The following is a 21,663-nucleotide window of genomic DNA, read 5'->3' as shown; positions in this document are numbered from 1 at the left end:
AAGAAAAGAAAGACAGAAAGAAAGAAAAGAAAAGATAGAAAGAAAAAGAAAGAAAGAAAGGAAAGAAAGAAAGAAAGAAAGAAAGAAAGAAAGAAAGAAAGAAAGAAAAGAAAGAAAGGCAATGAAAAGCATGTCAACAGACAGGGGGAAAAGGGAGAGCTGGGGCAGGTGTAATGATATGAACTATAATTGGGGTAAGAGACTAGCAGTGTCCTCAAAGTTCAGCACATATAAGAAGCACGTGGTGGGTCCTTTGACTCCATTGCTCAGCCCTTCTCCCAGAGTTTCTGATTTTGTAGGTCTGGAGTGAAGCTCAATGATTAACAATTTTACTAAATTCCCAGGTGATACTGATGCTACTGGTATGGGAACCATGTTTTGAAAACCACTGGCCTAAAGTTTCTTCCATTTTCAACCACACTATCCCCAACAGCAGCAATGCACGCAAATGGTGTGCGGCTGTGGTGTGAGGTCTGGTGGAAGAGGTTGTGGCAACAGCAGAGGCAGCAAAGCAAGAAACTTCCAGCACTCAGCCCACAATTTAAGTATCCTGTTTTGATTTCAAAATTCAGGTGTATTGTGCATTCTACTCTACAATACATCCTTGTTTGTTTTCATATAAAAATAATACTTCCTTATTCTTTCAAGTAAAAATTGATGGCTTAGGGCCACATTCTGTTAAATATACATCCCTAGTCACCTGTGTCTATTTAAATTGATTAAAATTAAAATTAAACACAATTAAAAATTCGGTTCCTGCAGGGCGCAGTGGCTCACGCCCGTAATCTCAGCACTTTGGGAGGCCGAGGTGGGTGGATCGCCTGAGATCAGGAGTTTGAGACCAGCCTGGCCAACAGGGTGAAACCCCCATCTCTACTAAACATACAAAATTAGCCGGGCATGGTGGCAGGCGCCTGTAATTCCAGCTACTCGGGAAGCTGAGGCAGAAGAATCGCTTGAACCCAGGAGGCAAAGGCTGCAGTGAGCCGAGATTGCGCCATTGCACTACAGCTGGGGCAACAAGAGCGAAATTCCATCTCAAAAAAAAAAAACAAATTCTGTTCCTCAGCTGAACCAGCCCCAGCTGAAGTGCTCAATAGCCACATGTGGCTGGTGGCTGCTATACTGAACAACACAAGTGTAGAACATTTACATAATTGGAGAAAGTTCAATTGGAACTTAGATATTTATCTTTTTAAATACATAAAGCAAATATTAATGAACATGAAAGGAGAAATATATTGCAATATAAAAATAGAGGACTTCAACATCCCACTTTCAACAACGGACAGATCAACCAGACAGAAAAGTAATAAGGAAATATTGGACTCGAACTACACTTAGACCAAATAGACCTAACAGACATATACAGAACATTCCATCCAACAGCAACAGAATATCCATTCTTTTCATGAACACACAGAATCGTCTCTAGGCTAGACCATATATGTTAGGCCACACACCAAGCGTTAAGAATTTTAAGAAGACTGAAATCATATCAAATGTTGTTTCCAACCACAATGGAATGAAACTAGAAATCAATCACAGGAGAAACCGTGGAAAATTCAAAATAGGTGGAAATTAAACATGTTCCTGAGTCAAAAAAGAAAAGGGAAAATTTATAATATCTTGAGACAAATGACAATGAAAACACAACATACCAAAACCTACGGAATGCAGCAACAGCGGTTCTAAGAGGGAAGTTTCTAGTAATGAATACCTCTATTAAAAGATAAGAAAGATTTCAAACAGCATCTTGGTATTATAACACCGAAACTCACATGGTGCAGTTGATAGGAACGTCATCTTCATGAGTCATGTTTGTGAGAACTCGGAAGAGTTGCATAAGAATTACAGGCAGAAACTGTATCATGACTTGGATCTCCATGGCATGCAAACACTAAAATTAAGTCATTATTAGTTATAAAAACAAACAGAAATATGATAAAATTTGCACATGTGAAACAACAAAAAAATTAAGTAATGAGAAATACATTGACTAGCGTATAAGTTCAATTAAAAGTGAGCCTTCCATGGGATGGGGGCTTTTTGTTAATTAATCCACACCTCTATTTGGCACTCAGATTTTATTTCATGTTAAATACTAAAGGTAATAAGTATAATTTGGATAAAACAGTTTTTGGAAAATTGACAACTGACTCCTGGTAAACCAACACTCAATTGCCTGGGGCAGTGGGGAGGAACAGACATGTTTGGAGATGATACTAGAGATGCATCTACTAACCCCCAGGCATTCTGTATCTTTTGCAGGGGAAGGTGGGCATCAGTTAATCTGGTGACAAGTTAAGTGGAATTCAATAAAGAGTGGTTCTATATGTAATTGGCTGTACACCATTACCACTACAAAACGGAAGCACGTTTGCAGTCTAAGAATCTTATAATACATTTCCTTCAAAGTGCTAACACTCTGTCTCCAATGATAAGTGCGCTACGAACATCAAAAAGAAGAAACGTGATCATATATACAGAGAAATTATACAAATAGTGAAAGTTGTTCAATTTCTTTCTTCTTTCTTCCCTTCTCTCCACATTCACTCACTCAACCAGTCAACCAAAAAAAGGAAACAAACCTCGCTGAGCATCTTTCTATATCAATTCAATGTGTAGTGCTAGGTGAAATAGAGAGGTGGATAAATCAAGTCTCTGTACTTAAAAAACTCATAAGTTCTCTTTCCCAGATTCCCTGACTCTTGCCACAATCTGTCTTCAAGACCTTCTAATCGATAACCAAAATAGTATAAATCATTTTCTCTTTAGCAGGTCTCTGTACCATTTCTCTTTACTCTCAATACATCCAACTCTCATTTCTAAATTAATCTTCCTCAAATACTCGTTACATTAGACCACCTCCTGCCAAGATTTTTTCGATGTCTCCCCATAGCCTATGACAGTGGTTCTCAACCAGGGGCCATTTTGTCCCCAACAGATTTGGCAATGTCTGGAAACGGTTTTGGTGGTCACAACCAGGGAGTGATACTGACATCTAGTGGTCAGAGGCCAGCAATGCTGCTAAATATCCTATAACGCACACACAGACCCTCATGTACAAAGAATTATTCTACCCCAAAATGTCAATAGTGCCAAGATTGAGAAATCCTGGCCTAGAGTATTAAGACCAAGTTATTTCAGACCTAACTGGCATTTTCAGCCTAAACAATCATCACTGTTCTCTACAAGGCCAAACTGGTATCTCTGGTTTCTTCACTGTTCTTGAATATATCATTTACTTTCCTACCTTTGTGTCTGTTCATAGTTTTTAGCCAAATCTTGGCCACTCTTTCAAGGCAAGTACAAACGACCACTTCAGGGAAACCATTCATTTTCTCATTCGACAAAGGGAAAACAAATGAACTCCCGATAGCCAAGCACACCAAAAACAAAAGTAAACCCAAACAAATAAAGGCCATGGTTTCTACCATCAAGTTGTTTGCAGTGTACAGGGGATAAAGGCATGGAACTAAATAACTGCAATATCAACAGTAAATACCATGATCATGGGATATACAAAATTCACAAAGAAGCCACTGAGTGTGCAACTGAGTGTGCAAGTGGGTGGGGAATGTCTGGTAAGGCCTTAGAGATGGGAAAGGGTGAATGATAAATAGAATAGTGCCAGGTAGAAAAGAGAGATGGGCATTCCCTGCTACCAGTAGCGGTCCTCTGTAATTTATTCTCAACATGACAGCCAGAGTGTTCTTTTTGAAATGCAAATTAGACATTGCCATCTTTCTGTTGTTAAAAACAAAACAAAACAAACTACTGCGAACAAAGAGCTGTCATAAGCTTCCATGCCTACGACATACCCTGCCTGTCCCTCCAAACCCATCACTTGCCATCCTCCCCCAACAATGCACACTGTACTATAGCTACATGGTCTTTTCTTTTATTTTTCTGTCCTTCACACATGCTGATGTAAGGTGTTTACATGGCTTTACCCCCTAAGGTTGTCTTCCTCTCATCCTTTCAGCTTGAAATGCCATTTCCCCCAGTAGGCCTTCCCTGACAACTCTATGTAGAGTGTACTTCCGGTCATGTTGGATCCCATTAACCTGCTCTTTTCTTCATGGCACTCGCTTATAATCTCTCTACCACAACTGGAAAAGGTATGCTGTCTAAACTGTTCCCCATTCAATTCATGGCATCCAGAACAATGTATGGCCCATACTACACGATCAATAAATATTTGGTGACTTACTGAATAAATGAATAAAATAATAAACTAGGCCGGGCCTGCAATCCCAGCACTTCGGGAGGCTGAGGTAGGCAGATTACTTGAGCTCAGGAGTTCGAGACCAGCCTGGCCAACATGGTGAAACCCCATCTCCACTAAAAATACAAAAATTAGCCAGGTATGGTGGCGCATGTCTGTAGTCCCAGCTACTCGGGAGGCTGAGGCAGGAGAACAGCTTGAACCCGGGAGGCAGAGGTTGCAGTGAGCTGAGTTTGCAACATTGCACTCCAGCCTGGGCAACAGAGTGAGACTCTGTCTTCCCCTTCCCCCCAAAAAAAGACAGGAGCCCTCTAGCCTACAGTAGTTCCTCAGTTCACCAAACCCTCAGCACTTGTACACCGTATCACATACTGGACATTTCATCATATATTGCTTTGAACTATTAATTGTATTATTGACAGACTGTCATTTAACTTATGTGTGTCCTGTCTCTTCAGTTAGACTATAAGTTCCCCTATGGACAATAACCCTAAATTATTCTTCTCTGTAAGCCTCAAAGAACTAGGAAAATACTAAATATATAAGAAGAGCTCAAAAAGTGGATGGTAAATGAATTCTTGAAACAATGTCATTTATAGGAACAACAGATAGCAAGGTGTAGTAGAAAGAACATGGGACTCGTCATAGTCTCACCCCAGTTCTGCTACTAACCAGTTGAATGACTACAGGCAAGTCACCTCTACTTGGGCCCCAGCTTCCTCATCTGTTAAAAAAAAAACCAAAAAAAAGCCTTGACTGGACGTGGTTGCTCACACCTGTAATGCCAGCACTTTAGGAGGCCCAGATGGGCAGATTACCTGAGGTGAGGAGTTCAAGACCAACCTGGCCAACATGGCGAAACCCCATCTCTACCAAAAATACAAAAAAAAAAAAAAAAATATTAGCTGGGCATGGTGGCGGGCACCTATAGTCCCAGCTACTCAGGAGGCTGAGGCAGGAGAATCACTTTAACCCAGGAGGCGGAGGTTGCAGTGAGCTGAGATTGCACCACTGCACTCCAGCCTGGGCGACAGAGCGACACTCTGTCTCAAAAAAAGAAAGAAGAAAAAAAATCTTGAGAATCCTTTTCCGCACTAAGGTTATATAGAGGAGCTTGGCTATTTCTGAAATCACAAGGTATTTCATTGACTGCCACTAGAGGGAGAGTGTAGGTCACATAAATATCAGAAATTTCACATCTTCAAAAAACCAAATACGAGCGCTTTTCCATTTTAAGAATACCCGTATATATGAAAATGATGTTCTTTTCCATTCCACTTGATCAAAACTTTTATAAAACTTTCCCATGTGAAGAACAAGCATTAACAAAGCATTCATACATATTGAGGTATTAGACATTTACCTGAGGAAAGGATTTAAAAGTTAGATGATTATCATACCTTTTTTTTTTTTTTTTTTTTTTTTGAGACAGGGTCTTGCTCTGTGGCCCAGGCTGGAGTGCAGTGGCATGATCACAGCTTACTGGATACTCAACCTCCTCCCACGTCAGCCTCCCAAGTAGCTGGGATTACAGACATGTGCCACTATGCCTGGCTAATTTTTGTATTTTTTTGTACAGATGGGTTTCACCATGTTGATCAGGCTGGTCTCGAACTCCAGGGTTCAAGCAACCTGCCTGCCTGGGCCTCCCAAGGTGCTGGGATTACAGGCATGAGCCATTGTACCTGGCCTATAATACTTCTTAATGATGGTTAAGAACATATAGTCATATAGCCACCACTTACTGACTGTCTCCCTTCTACTCTTGAACAGTATGTTTTCTATATGGTAAGCAGAATGACACCTTAAAAACCAAAGTCACATCATGTCACACCTCTGTCCAAAGCTCCATAAGGCTTCCTATCTCACTCAGAGTGAATTCAAACTCCTCGCCATGGCTTATAAGGCCTTACTTGACAAGCTCCCAGCAACCTCCCCGAGGTAATGTCCTATCACTCTGTGTCCCAGCCACACTGGGATTCTTGCTGTTCCCCGAACACATCAAGCCAAGCTCCTGGGGGCCTTTGTACTTTCTGTTCCCAGCTCTCCCCGAGATATCCACATGGCTGGCACTCATTTCCTTTAGGTCTCTGTTCAAATGTGCCTTTACTAGAGAGATTTTCTCTGGCCACTTTAAAACAGGGACCCCTTGTAAATCTCTGCTCCCCTTCATTGTGCTGGTTTTCTTTATAACAGTTATTACCATATGAGATGACGTATATATTTATTCACTTATGTGTTTACTGTCTCTCTCAACAAGTAAGCTCTTTGACAATAGGGATATTATTTGTTTTCTTCACTTAAATTTCCAATGCTTAAAATGATGCCTGGCCCATAGGAAGCACTAAAGGAATAAGTGTGGCATGAACGATTACTATCTGGCAGATGCTCTAATCTTTTTTTTTTTTTTTAAACAAACAAACAAAAAAGCAGAATCTCGCTCCGTCACCCAGGCTGGCGCGATCTCAGCTCACTGCAACCTCCGCCGGCCTTCTCAGGTTCAAGCGATTCTCCTGCCTCAGCCTCCTGAGTAGCTGGGATTACAGGTACCTGCCACCACGTCTGGCTGATTTTTGTATTCTTAGCAGACACAGGGTTTCACCATGATGGCCAGGCTGGTCTTGAACTCCTGAGCTCAAGCAATCTCCCTGCCTCGGCCTCCCAAAGTGCTGGGATTACAGGTGTGAGGCACCATGCCCAGCCCCATTATCTAATTTAAGTCTCACAATCATCCTACAAGATGGGCACTATTGTTATCCCCACATGACATATGAAGAAACAAAGGCTCAGAGAAGTAACTTGGTCATGGTCAGTTACAGAGCTAGTAAGTGACATGTGGGATACAAGCTCAGTTTATTATTCCAGAACCCATATATTTGATCTCATCTCATACGACCTCTCTGAAAGAAATGAACATTTTTGTTCCTGAGTATATCATTAAGTAACAGCATATGTCCAAAGGTAAATCCTAAAGATGTGTGATTTAAAATAAAATTTCCTCAGACTTGCTATAGCTATCTTATTAAAGGAACAATTAAAAGAAGAGAGCCACTGTCAGGCAAATTATGACATGCACTGTAGTCCTAGCACACAGGCAAAAAATCACGTGTTAGGTCCTCTATACATGTGGTAAGACACAATATTCCAACATGCATAAAGTATGTGTCTTCGTTAGCCAGCCCCTTTCTTAGTCTATCACCCATGGACACAAGAACAATTTCACATTTCATTCCAAGCCAAAGTGATTCCATTCCTCTGGCCCTTTCCCCCACAGCGTCCTCCACCTTTATTGGGCAGTCAGCAGGAAGACAAAGGCCCTGAAAAATCAATTTATGGACCCAAAATAAACATTTTCATGAGAGTTTCAAAAATATGATGCTGCGTTGTTGCTATTACATTTTCTTCCTAATGTCGCCACTCTGCTGTCTGGTTCTAAACAGCCACATGATGGAAAAATACATCATAGAAAGTATTCTCTTGAGGAAATACAGCCAAAAATATTTTAAACTGTCTGTTTGCTTTTTTTTCCCCACACCAAAATGTGGCAACAGAAAGATAAGAAAGACAAACCTTTCGCAGAAAGCTGCTGTTCATTTACCTTTAAATATTTAATGAGCTCCCCTGGAACTTCTTTCGAGCCTGACTGAATCAGCTGGCAGTGATGGAAGAATTTGTGCACATGCAGATCCTGGAACACAGATGGAAACAGCCATATGAAATTTGATTCATTATCCTCAAATGCAAGCTCTCTACCTTTCCCTCCTGCTGTATCTTGCAGACCTACTTATCCGGTATTTTAATGCCCGGGCTCAGCAGCTCTTGACCACCACACAAAGCAGCAAAACCAGGTAAATCTGGCATGTACATAATAAGCACATGGGGTAGGCCACCATTTATTTATTTATTTATTTATTTATTTATTTATTTTGAGATGGAGTCTTGCTCTGTCGCCCAGGCTGGAGTGCTGTGGCGCGATCTCGGCTCACTACAAGCTCCGCCTCCCGGGTTCACGCCATTCTCCTGACTCAGCCTCCCGAGTAGCTGGGACTACAGGCACCTGCCACCACGCCCGGCTAATTTTTTTTTTTTTATATTTTTAGTAGAGACGGGGTTTCACTGTGTTAGCCAAGATGGTCTCGATCTCCTGACCTCATGATTCGCCCGCCTCGGCCTCCCATAGTGCTGGGATTACAGGCGTGAGCCACTGCGCCCGGCCGGTAGGCCACCATTTATGCCCAACTAGCTAAACATTCATTTGATTCCGACTTTGACTAGTGTGTTCTATGAAGTTGGGCTGCTTCTCCATTTTAATGAAATAAGCAGAAATAAAGGTCTGAACTGAAAAATATACAGATAAATAAATAATAAAGATCTGAACTGATAAAGAAAAGATAGCAGCAGGAAGTTAGCAGAACAATAGTCTCAGGCATTCAATACCCAAATTTGCCATGGCACTTCACTGGCAAGGGAGTCCAACTGTCCTATGTGGAATCCATATATACTGATTTTGTAGACAGCACGGACTACATCAGGAACTAGAATAATGAAATGTGTGTTTTGACCTGATTCCCCTGATTACTACTCTGTGACCTTGGGTAAGTCACCTAACCTGCCTGAGCCTCAGTTTCCTCACCTATAAAATGGAGATGATGGCTTTCACATTCCTTTCAGAGTTCAATGAGGCTCAAATCAGTTAATGAGAATAAAAAGATAGTGTAATTTGAGAGAACTATAATATTTGAGACAGAATGACTTTTTTTTTTTTTTTTTAAAGAGACAGGGTCTTACTCTGTCTTCCAGGCAGGAGTGCAGTGGCGGAATCACAGTTCACTGCAGCTTTGAACTTCTGAGCTCAAGCAATCCTCCTGCCTTAGCCTCCCAAAGTACTGGGATTATAGGCATGAGCCACTGCACCTGGCCAGGTGTTATTATTAATGAGAAAATCTTGCAGGTCACATCTTCTCTAAGGCTGTAGGAATCAAATGTGGTCTATTTTAATCAAACAAACTCAAGTATAAAAATTGACAAAATTCAAACGATGCAACTTACTTGAGTGTAAATGGTAGATTCTAAGTGGCTTTTAATCTTCAGCAAAGGCTTTGCACCATCTACCCATTTAATATCCACGTTACATTGCTGTGAACAGAAAATTGAGTTTCTGTAACATAACAATGGATAGATGAACAACATATAATATCTTTATGCATTTAAACATTTTTTCAGAAATGAATGCATTAATTTCATACCAAGAGATTATTGGAGAAAATACCCTACCTTTAGAATAAATATATCATAAATCATTTTAAATTTCCAATCCTTTGCAGACTGATATTTTCATAAATTACAGTAAAATGAATTACTTAAATATTTTTTAATATTATGCACAAAATCTGAGCCCCACTAAAAAATTGTTATTAAAATCAACAGACATAAAATTACTTTGTCAAACTGCTACAAATTCTAAACATGCACATTTCATGTTTATTTCTGTTGTGGACCCGCACCGGCCCTCAGACCTCACTTTGAGTAACATTGTATTAAACAATCGAGACCAACAGAATTCTATTTTTTGCACATTTAATCATGATTACTTCAACAAATGCAGTATTTTCCTACCCTTCTTGATTCCGCATCATTCAGATTCAAGTAGCCTGGGGGAAGATTGGCGGAAACTGGCAGCTGCTGCTCAAATGTGATGATTCTACCATCTTTCAGCAAAGGTACCCAGGCAAACCCAACTGCCAAGATAATAACCAACCGTGAGAAAGGAAAGAACAAATGCAATCAGTAGGGGGCAGGGCAGGGTGGTGATGTCTCCAGGGATCTATGTGTGGGAGTTCAGGTGCTGAGCAACTGAGTACTGGGGAAGGAACCATGGGGTTTGGATGAACTCTCAATCCCAGCCTGACCACTAACAAGTTATGTACTCTATTTCCTTGACCATAGAAACGGGAATAACAACACAAGAATCTTTTTCATCTTTTCATCTACAAGAATTATTGAGAAACCAAAGTGAGATTACATGAAAACACTTTAAAACTTTATAAGTGCATCAATATCATTATCTTTATGCTTTGGGAAATATTTTTGGTAGATTTATTTTTAAAAGGCTCAGATAGTTCTCATCCATTCTTACACTAAGAGTACAGAGTCTCATGGCTGAGACTATTTCAGATAACAATCACATGCTCCAGAATTTCTTATGGCAACCCTAGGGTAAGGAACTGGAAAATGAAGGTCACAAAGTCACGGTCACACTCCATATTTATACAAGGCAGTAGGCATAAATCATTTAGTTAGGCAGAGTTCTCCTGATTACAGAAGGAAGAGGTGTAGGTGGAGGTAGGAGAATGCAGCCAGGGAATAGTGTTTATGACTTGAATCTATCAAGAGACTTGAATCTATCAAGAGATTTTCCCCAATCTCTACATTTCTTAACAGTTCTCCCCAAAAGAGCCTTTTGGCTTTCAATTAGAAAACTCATCATGTTCTAGCTAAAAAAGCCAGAGCCATCTGTGTTGCTCAAGTTGAGTGGTGTCAGTATTTCCATTATAGAGATTACTCTGGGATTCAAGTGTTTATAACTCAGCTGTAAAAAAAGCTTGCTCTGGACTGAGTTTTGGCATATGACAGAGGGTATTGGCTGGAGAACATTTTTTAAAGCCACTGCTTTCTGATTCTTTAAAATTCTTTGTGTGACTGTGTGTGTGTGTGTGTGTGTGTGTGTGTGAGATACTGTGAACACAGAAGTCAACACAAATCTGGTTAGAATGTTTTCATTTATGTGTTTAATTTGGCAAATGCTTTAATTCTTAAAAGGAGACTAAAACATTGCTTCTTTAAGTAGACTAAATGGCTTTCTCAGACTCCGAAATGTGCCTGATGGGCATCTTTACTAGTTCAACTACACAAATGGTTTACCCAGACCTTTTCTTTTATAAAAGGCAGAGGAAAGTAACATGAGCAGAAGAACCATTAGAAATGACTCTGTCAAAGTAGTTAAACTAAAAATTTGATGAATGAGAAAAGATTTCCAGCCCTGAAAATAGGAAAATGAAAGGAAAATCTATTTCTTGTTCTTATGCAACATTTTAAAACAGAAATTTTTATTGAGACCTCACATTCAGATATACCATACAATTCATTTATTTAAAGTGTACATATAGTGGTTCTTAGTATATTTGTGAAGTTGTATCTCCATGACCACCACTTAATTCCAGAAATTTTCATCACCCCCAAAATAAATCCCATAGCCCTTAGAAGTCACTCCCCATTTCCCTCTTCTCCCAGACCCTGGCAACTGATAGTCTACTTTCTGTCTCTGTGGGACTGCTTAGGCAACATTTTTGTACTGTAAATGAATCAGAGCACAACCAAGCATGTCCCCTATTCAAAACTCATAGAGAGCACTTGGAAGCTGTAAAGGCACAATGTCAAGCACACCATCTGGCTCAAAGGTGGGAAGTCACTTAAAGAATGGACAGTTCAAAGTGATGAGTGGCTCCCAGAATAACCATTTCATGCTCCACTGAGCATCTTGTCCACCTCTGTCTAGGATTTGGACAACGAATCGGTAATTTAGCTTTCAGGATGTACACATGGTCATGGGTTCTTATCATTCTGCTAGTTTTCTTCTCAATCCTCAAAGCCCCAACCCTGAACTAACTGCAATTTCTATGGGGATGAAGAATAGATCCACACTACCTGCAAAGGGAACTCCCTCATTTTCAGTTCTACTGCCTGCTAGGTATCACTCCAATGTCTCACTAGCACCTAAAACTCAACTGATGTTGTCCCAAACCTGCCATCCCTACCCACAGTTTTGCTACTGGCAATGCCTTCTTTCCAACCACCCAGTTTTGAAACTTCATTGCTAACTAAATCATCTCTCTAATAGCCAATCACTTACCAGGTCCAATATGTTCTTCTTCTGCACTTCCCTTTCTCTCTGCCCACCCCACACCCACCCCACTGCCGCCATAGTGCGGCCTCTTCCTTTCCTGGACCTTTGAAATAACCCTCTAACTGGTTTTCCTTTCTTCCTCTTCCTGCTCCTACTTGCCTTGCCCATTATACTGTTGCCTGATTGGTTTTCCTGAAAAACAGCTCTAATGTTTAAAACTCTCCAATAATTCCATTGTGGTGATGGAATAAAATCAAATCTATAGCCTGGTATTCAAGGCTTTCCAAAATCTGATGCCTCCTGTTCAACCTGACATCCTATGATCCCCCTCCTAGCACCCTGTGCTCCAGGATTAGTGAACTACTTGTGGTTTCCTGTCCATGCTCCTTGATACTCTGCCTCTGTACAAGCTGCTCCTTCACCTCATAATCCCCTACATTCCTGCCATCGTTGCATTATTGAACCCCACCCAACCCTTTAAGGCCTCACTCAAACACCATCTCCTAGAAGCCTTCTCTGATTCTCAGCCACTCGTCCCTCCACCAGCTGAATAATTCGCTCTTCAATAACTCGCATTATTGAACCCCACCCAACCCTTTAAGGCCTCACTCAAACACCATCTCCTAGAAGCCTTCTCTAATTCTCAGCCACTCGTCCCTCCACCAGTTGAATAACTTGCTCTTCTGAGTTCACGTTGCACTACTTTCTTAAACACCACTTTCTATCTTGTATTATAATTGTTTACGCAGGACTCATTTCCCTTACTAGATCATATCCTCACTGAAGATGAGATCTGTGTTTGATTCTCCACTATATTCTCCAAAGTGCCTACTACAGTATCTTGTACATAATACAGTTTGAGTATGCCTTATCTGAAACTTTTAGGAACAGAAGTATTTCAAATTTCTGATATTTTCAGATTTTGGAATATTTGCATTATACCAGTTGAGTATCTCAAATCCAAAAATTCAGAATATGAAATGTTCCAATGAGCATTTCCTTTGAAGATCTTGCCGGTGCTCAAAAAGTTTCCAATTTTGGAGAATTTTGGACTTGGGGATCTGGGATGCTCAACCTGTATGCAGAAATATTTGCTGAATGAATCAATGAATAATACAGACTAGCTGGGATCTGAATCTTAGGACATGCTGATGTTCATAAAGTGCTTGTGATACAAGCTGTGTTCACAAGGCCTTCTATTTCTGCTAAGGATGCTACCCATTGGTTTACCTAAAGCCTTGCTGAATGGGCCCATGACGAGAGCTTCACTACTGAAGCTTATTCAAGTTTGTTAAATCAGTTATCTTCTCATTAGAACTAGTCAACCCCCCACCTCCCTCTGGCTCACAGATGTCCCTGGGTCTGGGCTCACTTCCCTCTTCCTCAGTGAGCAGAACTGGAAAATTCTGGTTGCTGGGCAATTCTACATAAAAGAAATAACAAAAATACTATATCGCAATATGTGTTTCTTTTTGAGAATAGCAATATTACTTTATGTTGCTTATAGTAGTCTAAGCACATTGGCAAGCATATGGACAATGATATTTGGTAGAAATGATACTAAAATGAACATATAATATGCATTTTACCAATGAGCTTTTAAAATTAGAAATGTGCTTGATATGGTTTGGCTGTGTCCCAGCCCAAATCTCAATGTGAATTGTATCTCCCAGAATTCTCAAGTGTTGTGGGAGGGACCCAGCGGGAGGTAATTGAATCATGGGGGCCAGTCTTTCCCGTGCTATTCTCGTGATAATGAATAAGTCTCATGAGATCTGATGGGTTTATCAAGGGTTTCTGCTTTAGCTTCTTCCTCATTTTTCTCTTGCCGCTGCCAAGAAGTGCCTTTCACCTCTTGCCATGATTCTGAGGCCTCCTCAGCCATGTGGAAGTGTAAGGTTCAATTAAACCTCTTTTTCTTCCCAGTCTCGGGTACGTCTTTATCAGCAGCATGAAAATGAATGAATACAGTGGTTTTTGGTCAAGGGAAGAAGTGGTCTATAGCATAATGAAAAGAGATTATATCCTGTACAATTCCATTTCAAATAACTGTAGGAGAGAGGCATTTAAAGAGTACACATACCTGGAGTTTCAACTGTGTCCTGCTTTTTGGTTGTCCCCTTTGTGTTAATTTCACAACTTACATGATAAAAAGTGAAAAGCAAATGATGTTTTTGATGTAGGTGAATGGGAAGCTCAATTTTAATCTGAAATGAAAGCAAAATTACACATGGCACTTTGTTTTCTCAAGCTGAAACTATCAGACATTTAGTTCAGTTTCATCATACTGCTCCAAAAATACTTCCTAAAGGACTGGCCAAGTGGCCAAATAGTATCATTTAAATATATTCCAAATGCTTTTCTGGTCAGTTTCAGTTTGACAGCAATATTCTGAGTTGTGAGAGTTGATTTATTACTTTTGCTGGAGAGTACAATGGATTCTCCTGGATTCAATTTTGCAGCATAATTTTCTAAAACACTAAGTCAAAACCACATCCTCACAGCCCAGGGATACTATGCAACTCAATCTGCATCAATGAATGCAACCCATTTAAAATGTACACTGAATTTGAAAGGCTACTTTTTTTCCAAGTTGTTGTTCTCTTTTGCATGAAAAAATTAAGCCATTACAAATAAATATGCAAAAAGTAACTATGGTCTTATGGTATCCACAAATTATAGTTTATAGAAATTTCTCTAGAAGAAAAACACAACTTTGCTCTTAAAGATGAAAATTATCAGCCATGACATATACATTTAGTAAAAAATTAATGGTTGTAATAAAGCATCGCAAGTAATTTTCTAATCAGATCCCAACTGAATGTTTGTAATGCCTCCTGAAAGTATGTAAGAGAGAAATTACAGATTTAAATGATTTGATGCACATGCACGTACCCACCAAGGTACACATGCAAATACTCTCTGTCTCTCTCAGTCAATATACAGTGAATGATTGAAAAGCATGTTCATTTTAGGCATCCTAAAAATAATGTGGGTTACTTACTACATGGTCAAGTTTTTTGTAGTGACTGATGTTGGTTATAGAGATACACATATTTAACAACTTGGTGATGGACATCTGGTCCAATTATCATTCATACAAGGCATGGTTTTGATGTTATAACTAATGTCTGTTTTAGGTATACTTCACTACAGGACATGCCTATTCACAGCATCCAGACCATCTGGGCATGTAATGCTCTGCTGCACATAAATATGGGCATACCCCCTCCCTTGGTGGCAAAAATACAAGGCAATACTATCCCCTCCCCGTCCCCCATGAAACTAGGGACACTGGATTGAAAGAAAGTGAGCAAGGTCTAAGGCTGTGATATAAGGCTTCCATTCAACAGCAGGTGGACATGGCAAAATCACCACAGCGGGGGGGGATGGTTTCAGACCAAGCCAAGAATGGAGCCACGTGGACTGAGGAGCAGGGACAGTAGAGCATCTGGGCTGGGATGCCCATCCAGGTTCCATAGAGACATATAGGAATCAAAAGGAGACTACAGATTTGGATATGCCAGATACATACAGACCAGAAGTGGCTGTGACAGAGAAACTAAGAGACATGCTGGGAAGCACACAGAGACGTAGACGTGGAGAAGTAGGAAGAAGGAAAGAGGGGCAGAGACAGGGTTTCAAAGGCAGAGACACAATTTGAGAGGCTGAGTCAGGAGGAAGCACAGATACTCAGAGACCCAACCATACCCCTTTTTGTGCTTTGCACCGAAGCATGCAGGCCAGCCAGTGGGATTCTGGTGGCCCAGCTGTATCACTGTCTCTCCTAGTATTTCAGTTACAGAGAGACTGCACCCTACTATGTAAAACCGTAAGGGGAAAGAGCGAGAAAGGCATTCTGAAAACCTCTTCTGAATTTCTCATTTTAAAGCTGAGGAAATGGAGACTCTGGAGGGGGAAGTGACTTGATGTTATAGAGCCCGCACTGTCAAAGCTAGGAGGGCTAGAACCCTAGCTCCACTCTCGTGTTTGTCTCCTGCATTGTCACCTCAAGTCGAAGAGCCCCTTAAATTGGGGAGTAAATCTTCTACTACCATCAAAAGGCACCAAGCAGGCCAGTAGCACTCTGTTTCGTTGTAATCTTTTCTGTTTTCATGGAACAAAACACTCAGGGATTGAAAGTGCAGGTAAAATGATGAAAATGATTCAAAGAGAAAAAGAATTCCAACCACTGCATTTTAAAAATGTCAGGATAATATATTTTTACCTCATCATAGAACTCTGGATTTTGATTGTGATGCGAGACAACAGCATAAGCATTTGTGGTAAAAACAGACCCTGCAGGTTTTCCATAAATACACTGCAAAAGAAGGAAACAGAGTCACCACTCCAAATGCAGGTCTGTAAATGTGATGCCATGGAACCACATATAGTTAGTGGCATCTGTCAGTACACGGCCATGGCCAAGCCCACCTGGCAGTCACCATGAGCCTGTAAATTCCCAATCATTTACACCGTCACTCCAGACACCAAATCGGACACCATGTAACTTGGCTGTACGGATGCTTCTGAATTTCCAGCCATCAAAGAAACACAATCTCAAACTACTTGATAGTAAGGAGCTGAATAGGCCTAGTCATTTGGAAGGGAAACGCTTGTCTCAAACCAGGCCTGTAAAGCTTACTTCTCTTATGCTATTTGCATTTCTTAATATGAGAGGCTCCCCATCAACCAGTTGGCAACATTTGTTAAATGCTCTTTGTGCAGTGGGCAAGGTGAAGCATGTTTAAAAAGTCCTAGCAGACACATTCCTGGCCTAAAGGAATTAAATTGAATGTGTATTAAGCTACAGACAAGCTTGCTGTTCTCTCACATTTTTAAATGTGGCACTTTATGAGCCACATTTTAAAATATCACTGGCTTTCTGTTATACCAATAAAATAAATGTAAGGCTTTCTATGGTTCCATGGAAAGATCCAATTTCATTTCTAGTGGGAGTTTTTCACTTCTATAGGCCTAATAGGCTCAAGGATGAATATGGAGTCAGCATGCCAATGCACTAATTGCCTCACTCTGTTACTTTAGAGCGAGCAATCCAGGCCAGCCAAGAAATGAAATTGAAACTCCATATGAGTGAATATCCAACTCTTCTTAAATACGGTTATGAAGGCAATTTGCGAGAACTGCTGAGAAGTAACCTAAGAGTCATTGGGTCTACAAAAGGATACTGCAAGTAGGAAATACAGCAGTTGTTCCCATCTCCACTGAACAGAAAACCAGACAAAACATATAGAATTTGAGCCAGTGAATCCTTAATTTAAGTTTCTCTGTTAAAAAAAAAAAAAATCTCTTTTCAAAGGTGGGGGCTATTATTCAATTACTTAGTCAGGAGCATTCCAGCCTGTTTCCCTAGGTGGTTTGAGTGTAAGACCCGGCATCCATCTGTCTGATTTAGGCTCATGCAAGAGAAATGGGGAGCCAGATAAACACGTCTTGCTGGCTAGATGTTCTGACTTCTCTTTCAGGTCCCTGATTGATGGGTTACAGTTATAAAGAGTAAAAATATAAAGGCACTGTGGTGTGGCAGGTATTTAAGGATTGCTGTATCAGATAGACTGAGATTCTGCTTTTCATAGACCACAATCCAAGACTGGAGGCACTATTTGGCCAGTCATGGAGTAGAAGTCCTATCTCAGATCAAAGCAGTCATGCTGCGCTTCTGTCAGCTCAAAGCCTATTCAGGTTTCAAGGAGAAAGGAGTTTATAGTCCCTTGATGGTACCATTATAAACTATCAGGTCATAAGAAAACGACCTTGCAATTGGGCATTGAAGCAATTGCAAAATCAAAAAGGAGCAAAAGCCAAAACCTGGTATTTTTAAAGCTATATATGCTCCTACTGCATTAATATTTAAACTAAGCCTTATAGTTAATATGTAAGAGTAAAAAAGAAAGTATTACATTTGTCACTTTAGAACATTTTCTTTTTGATGTTGATACAATTAAACTTGGAGCATAAGACTACTGATTACCAAAATCTCCATCTCTACTGAAAACATACGTCTATCAATATCATAAACAAACCTTTAGAGCACTAGCGTCACTTTCATCTGAATCCCGGAATTCCACACAGACTGCAATGTTCCTTGCCTAAAATGATTAATCAGTCAAAATGAGTCACACAATTAGCAGATTATAAATAACATTTTATACTCCAAAAATGTATAGTTTACACGGTTACCTTGGCAAATGTTTTCTGGCTATCATATTTTAATTGCAAGGGATATACATACAGATGGTTTTTGTAAATAGTAAATGGATAACAATATTTTGTCATTTCTGGAACAAACTCTTCAACCTCCACAGTAATATTTTGACAATTCTTTTCAAAAGGCTTCAAGGGCACATATGAAGAAGTAATACAATCTATAGTAGGGGAAAAAAACAGGCAAAGATCATTCAGTTTAGTAATCATTAACACATTCCTGCATGTATAAAAATATACATGAGTTGTATTCTCAAAGAGCGATTTAAAAAATATAACTCTTAGTAAATGACCAAAAAATCACACGACAACTTTAAGAACCCAAAAGGACAAGATTGAGTAGTCTGATGCTGATTTTAGTGGAACCCTTCATACCAGACGTGGAGTGCTATTTCGTTCTCAATGTCGAGTGATTTGCCAAATATAACACATCATAATTTTGACAAATTTAAACTCTGCAAAGAAATCCATTTCATTTTCCCTCCTGTGGCAGCAATTTAGCTTTCACTGCAAATTTTTATTGGTATCAGGGAAATAACGGTAAATTTATGCTTCCAATTAATTCATGGCAAGTCACTTTTAAAAAGTTAACTTGGTGCAGGTGCAAATTTTCACCTAAGAAATAATGGAGGCCTTTTGAAACTACAGATCTTACGATGTGTTACCAATGATAAACTCAATACTCCTGACCGTGAAAAAATACTAAGCCTCAGAGAAGTTTAGCAGCATGTGTTATTGAAATTGTCACTGTAGTAAAGGTTATTCATATACTTAAGGGGCTCTAACACTGCTGGTCGTTACTGCGGAGCAGTAATGATGAAGAAGGAAGTCCCAGGGAGAGTTGGACCTGAGGATGCTGTATTTTTTGTTGGATTTGCTTTTCTGATTATTACAGTGATACATGCCTATAACAGAGCACCTGGAAGTAGAGAGTAAAGGTAGACAGGGACAGTTGCTCATTCCATTTCCCAGAGATAACTACTGTTGAGACTTTGGCATGTTTTCTTTTAGTCTTCTTTCTATGCATATTTTATATAGTAATATGAAAATCCTACTCTATGTATAGATCTTTATCCTAATTTTTTGACATTTATCTGATGTCTCATTCCATGAGCTCTTTGTAAACACTGCTTTTAATGGCTGCAACAAAGTTTCATGGTATCAGTGTGGCGTCATTATCTTAACCACACTGACAGTGTTGGATTCTGATTGATTCCAATTTTCCTCCAATATAAGTAACACTGCAAAGAACATCTTTATGGATCCATTTCTGCCTAGATTTCAATTACTTCTTTAGGAAAAATATAATCCATTGTACTCTTAGATGTTTTAAAATATAAAGTGGATGCCACACCTCTGTTTACTATCCTTTACTGACTTCTCACTGCATTTAGGATAAAATTCAATTTTTTAAGGCATTACCACAGTCAATACAATTCCTTACGTGACCTGATGCTTCCTATTTTATCTCCTATCTCCATTGTTCCTATCACATACTACACTAGAGCTATACTAGATTCCCTTCTGTTCATGCAAACCCAGCTTGGTCTCACCTCAAGGTATTTACAACGTATGTGATGCCCTCAGTCTGCAAATGTACAGTCCCAATCACCACATGCTGGCACTCTTTCTCCCTCTTCAGTTCCTGAGCTTAACAGAGGTGTTCCCTGGCTACCCTTTTTACAGCTGCCCTTGTGATATGGTTAGGCTTTGTGTCTCCACCCAAATCTCATCATCAATTGTAATCCCCAGGTGTTGAGGGAGAGACCTGGTGGGAGGTGACTGTACCATGGGGTGGTTTCCCCCATGCTGTTCTTGTGATAGTAAGTTCTCATGAGATCTGATGGTTTTATAAGTGTTTGGAAGTTCCTCCTTCATTCAATATTTATCTCACCTGCCACCACAAAAGACGTGCCTGCTTCTCCTGCTACCATGATTGTAAGTTTCCTGAGGCCTCCCCAGCCATACAGAACTGTGAGTCAATTAAACCTCTTTCCTTTATAAATTACCCAGTCTTGGGTAGTATCTTTTTTTGAGACGGAGTCTCGCTCTGTCGCCCAGGCTGGAGTGCAGTGGCCGGACCTCGGCTCACTGCAAGCTCCGCCTCCCGGGTTTACGCCATTCTGCTGCCTCAGCCTCCTGAGTAGCTGGGACTACAGGCGCCTGCCACCTCACCCGGCTAGGTTTTTGTTTTTTTTGTTTTTGTTTTTTTTTGTATTTTTTAGTAGACACGGGGTTTCACCGTGTTAGCCAGGATGGTCTCGATCTCCTGACCTCGTGATCCGCCCGTCTCAGCCTCCCAAAGTGCTGGGATTACAGGCGTGAGCCACCGCGCCCAGCCTGGGTAGTATCTTTATAGCAGTGTGAAAAACGGACTAATACAACTTGTTTTCTTGTATACTATCTGTCACTCCTTCTAGACTTTAAACTCCCTAAGTTTAAAGCACCTAGCTGGTAGTCAATAAATGTTTACTCAATAGTTATTCAGTGAATCAATGCATAAATATACTCTCAAAATTGGAATGCCCTACTTATGAACATCTATGGATATCTATTACCAAACTGTACTCCTCCTCATGATAGGTGATAACACCTGACCAAAACCTAGCCAGCATTAGGTAGCTTCACTCTAAACATTTTAATAGATTTGATGGATGAGCAAAAGCATATTGTTTAATTTGCCTTACTGGCATTGTTATTACTAAGATTGAATATTTTTCCCATATTTACTAGCTACTTCATTTTATCTCTTGCAAATTGTGTTTTGTGTCTTCTATTTTTCTCCGGGGATCCTGGATTCTTGCCCTCAGACAAGAAAAGAAATCCTCCTTTTTCATCTCTTAGTTGATGACAGAAGTAAAAGTTACCCAAGGCAAAAGGCAACAGAACCTGACTGGGACACACTCACAACTTCATATATATGAAACAGCATCTGATAAAAATCAACTCAATTCACTTCCTAATCTGTAACTATTCATCATGCATACTGGGTTGAAAAGCATCCCCACCCCCACTCAAAATTCATATCCACCCGGAACCTCAGAATGTGACTTTATTTAGAAATGGGATATTTGTAGATGCAATTAGTTAAGATGAGGTCATACGAGATTAGATGGGCCTTAAATCCAATGACTGGTGTCCTTATAAGAAGGTCATGCGACGACAGAGGAGCAGTTGGAGTGACATGGCCACAAACCAACTGATGCCAAGGTTAGCCGGGAGTTATTGGAAGGTAGGAAGAGGCAAGGAATGGCTCTTCCCTAGAGCATTCAGAGAGAGCATGGCCCTGCGAACACCTTCATTT

The 21,663-nt window shown here is 40.2% G+C and overlaps 1 protein-coding gene and 1 long non-coding RNA gene across 6 annotated transcripts in view; both read right to left on the bottom strand.

Annotated features, from left to right (window-relative positions):
- The window catches only part of DOCK11 (dedicator of cytokinesis 11), a 189,595-nt gene that overhangs the window by 77,097 nt on the left and 90,835 nt on the right, over positions 1–21,663 (bottom strand). For all 5 annotated transcript variants that reach the window (XM_028842425.2, XM_077989509.1, XM_015128074.3 and 2 more), the window contains exons 17-24: positions 18,336–18,520; positions 18,179–18,244; positions 16,363–16,455; positions 14,218–14,341; positions 9,848–9,969; positions 9,281–9,367; positions 7,830–7,919; positions 1,782–1,900 (exon numbers count right to left, since the gene is read on the bottom strand). In XM_028842425.2, the coding sequence (XP_028698258.1) occupies positions 1,782–1,900; positions 7,830–7,919; positions 9,281–9,367; positions 9,848–9,969; positions 14,218–14,341; positions 16,363–16,455; positions 18,179–18,244; positions 18,336–18,520 (886 nt within the window). The remainder of the gene's footprint in view (positions 1–1,781; positions 1,901–7,829; positions 7,920–9,280; positions 9,368–9,847; positions 9,970–14,217; positions 14,342–16,362; positions 16,456–18,178; positions 18,245–18,335; positions 18,521–21,663) is intronic.
- LOC144338799 (uncharacterized) lies at positions 3,898–5,766 on the bottom strand. Its single transcript, XR_013413171.1, has 2 exons — positions 5,075–5,766; positions 3,898–4,318 (listed from the first exon to the last, which is right to left on the bottom strand). It is a non-coding gene; the product is annotated as an uncharacterized LOC144338799 (long non-coding RNA).

This window comes from Macaca mulatta, chromosome X (genome assembly GCF_049350105.2).
Source record: "Macaca mulatta isolate MMU2019108-1 chromosome X, T2T-MMU8v2.0, whole genome shotgun sequence".
NCBI lineage: Eukaryota > Metazoa > Chordata > Mammalia > Primates > Cercopithecidae > Macaca > Macaca mulatta.
Note: the sequence above shows the minus strand (reverse complement) of the source record. Positions and strands in the feature narration are given on the sequence as shown.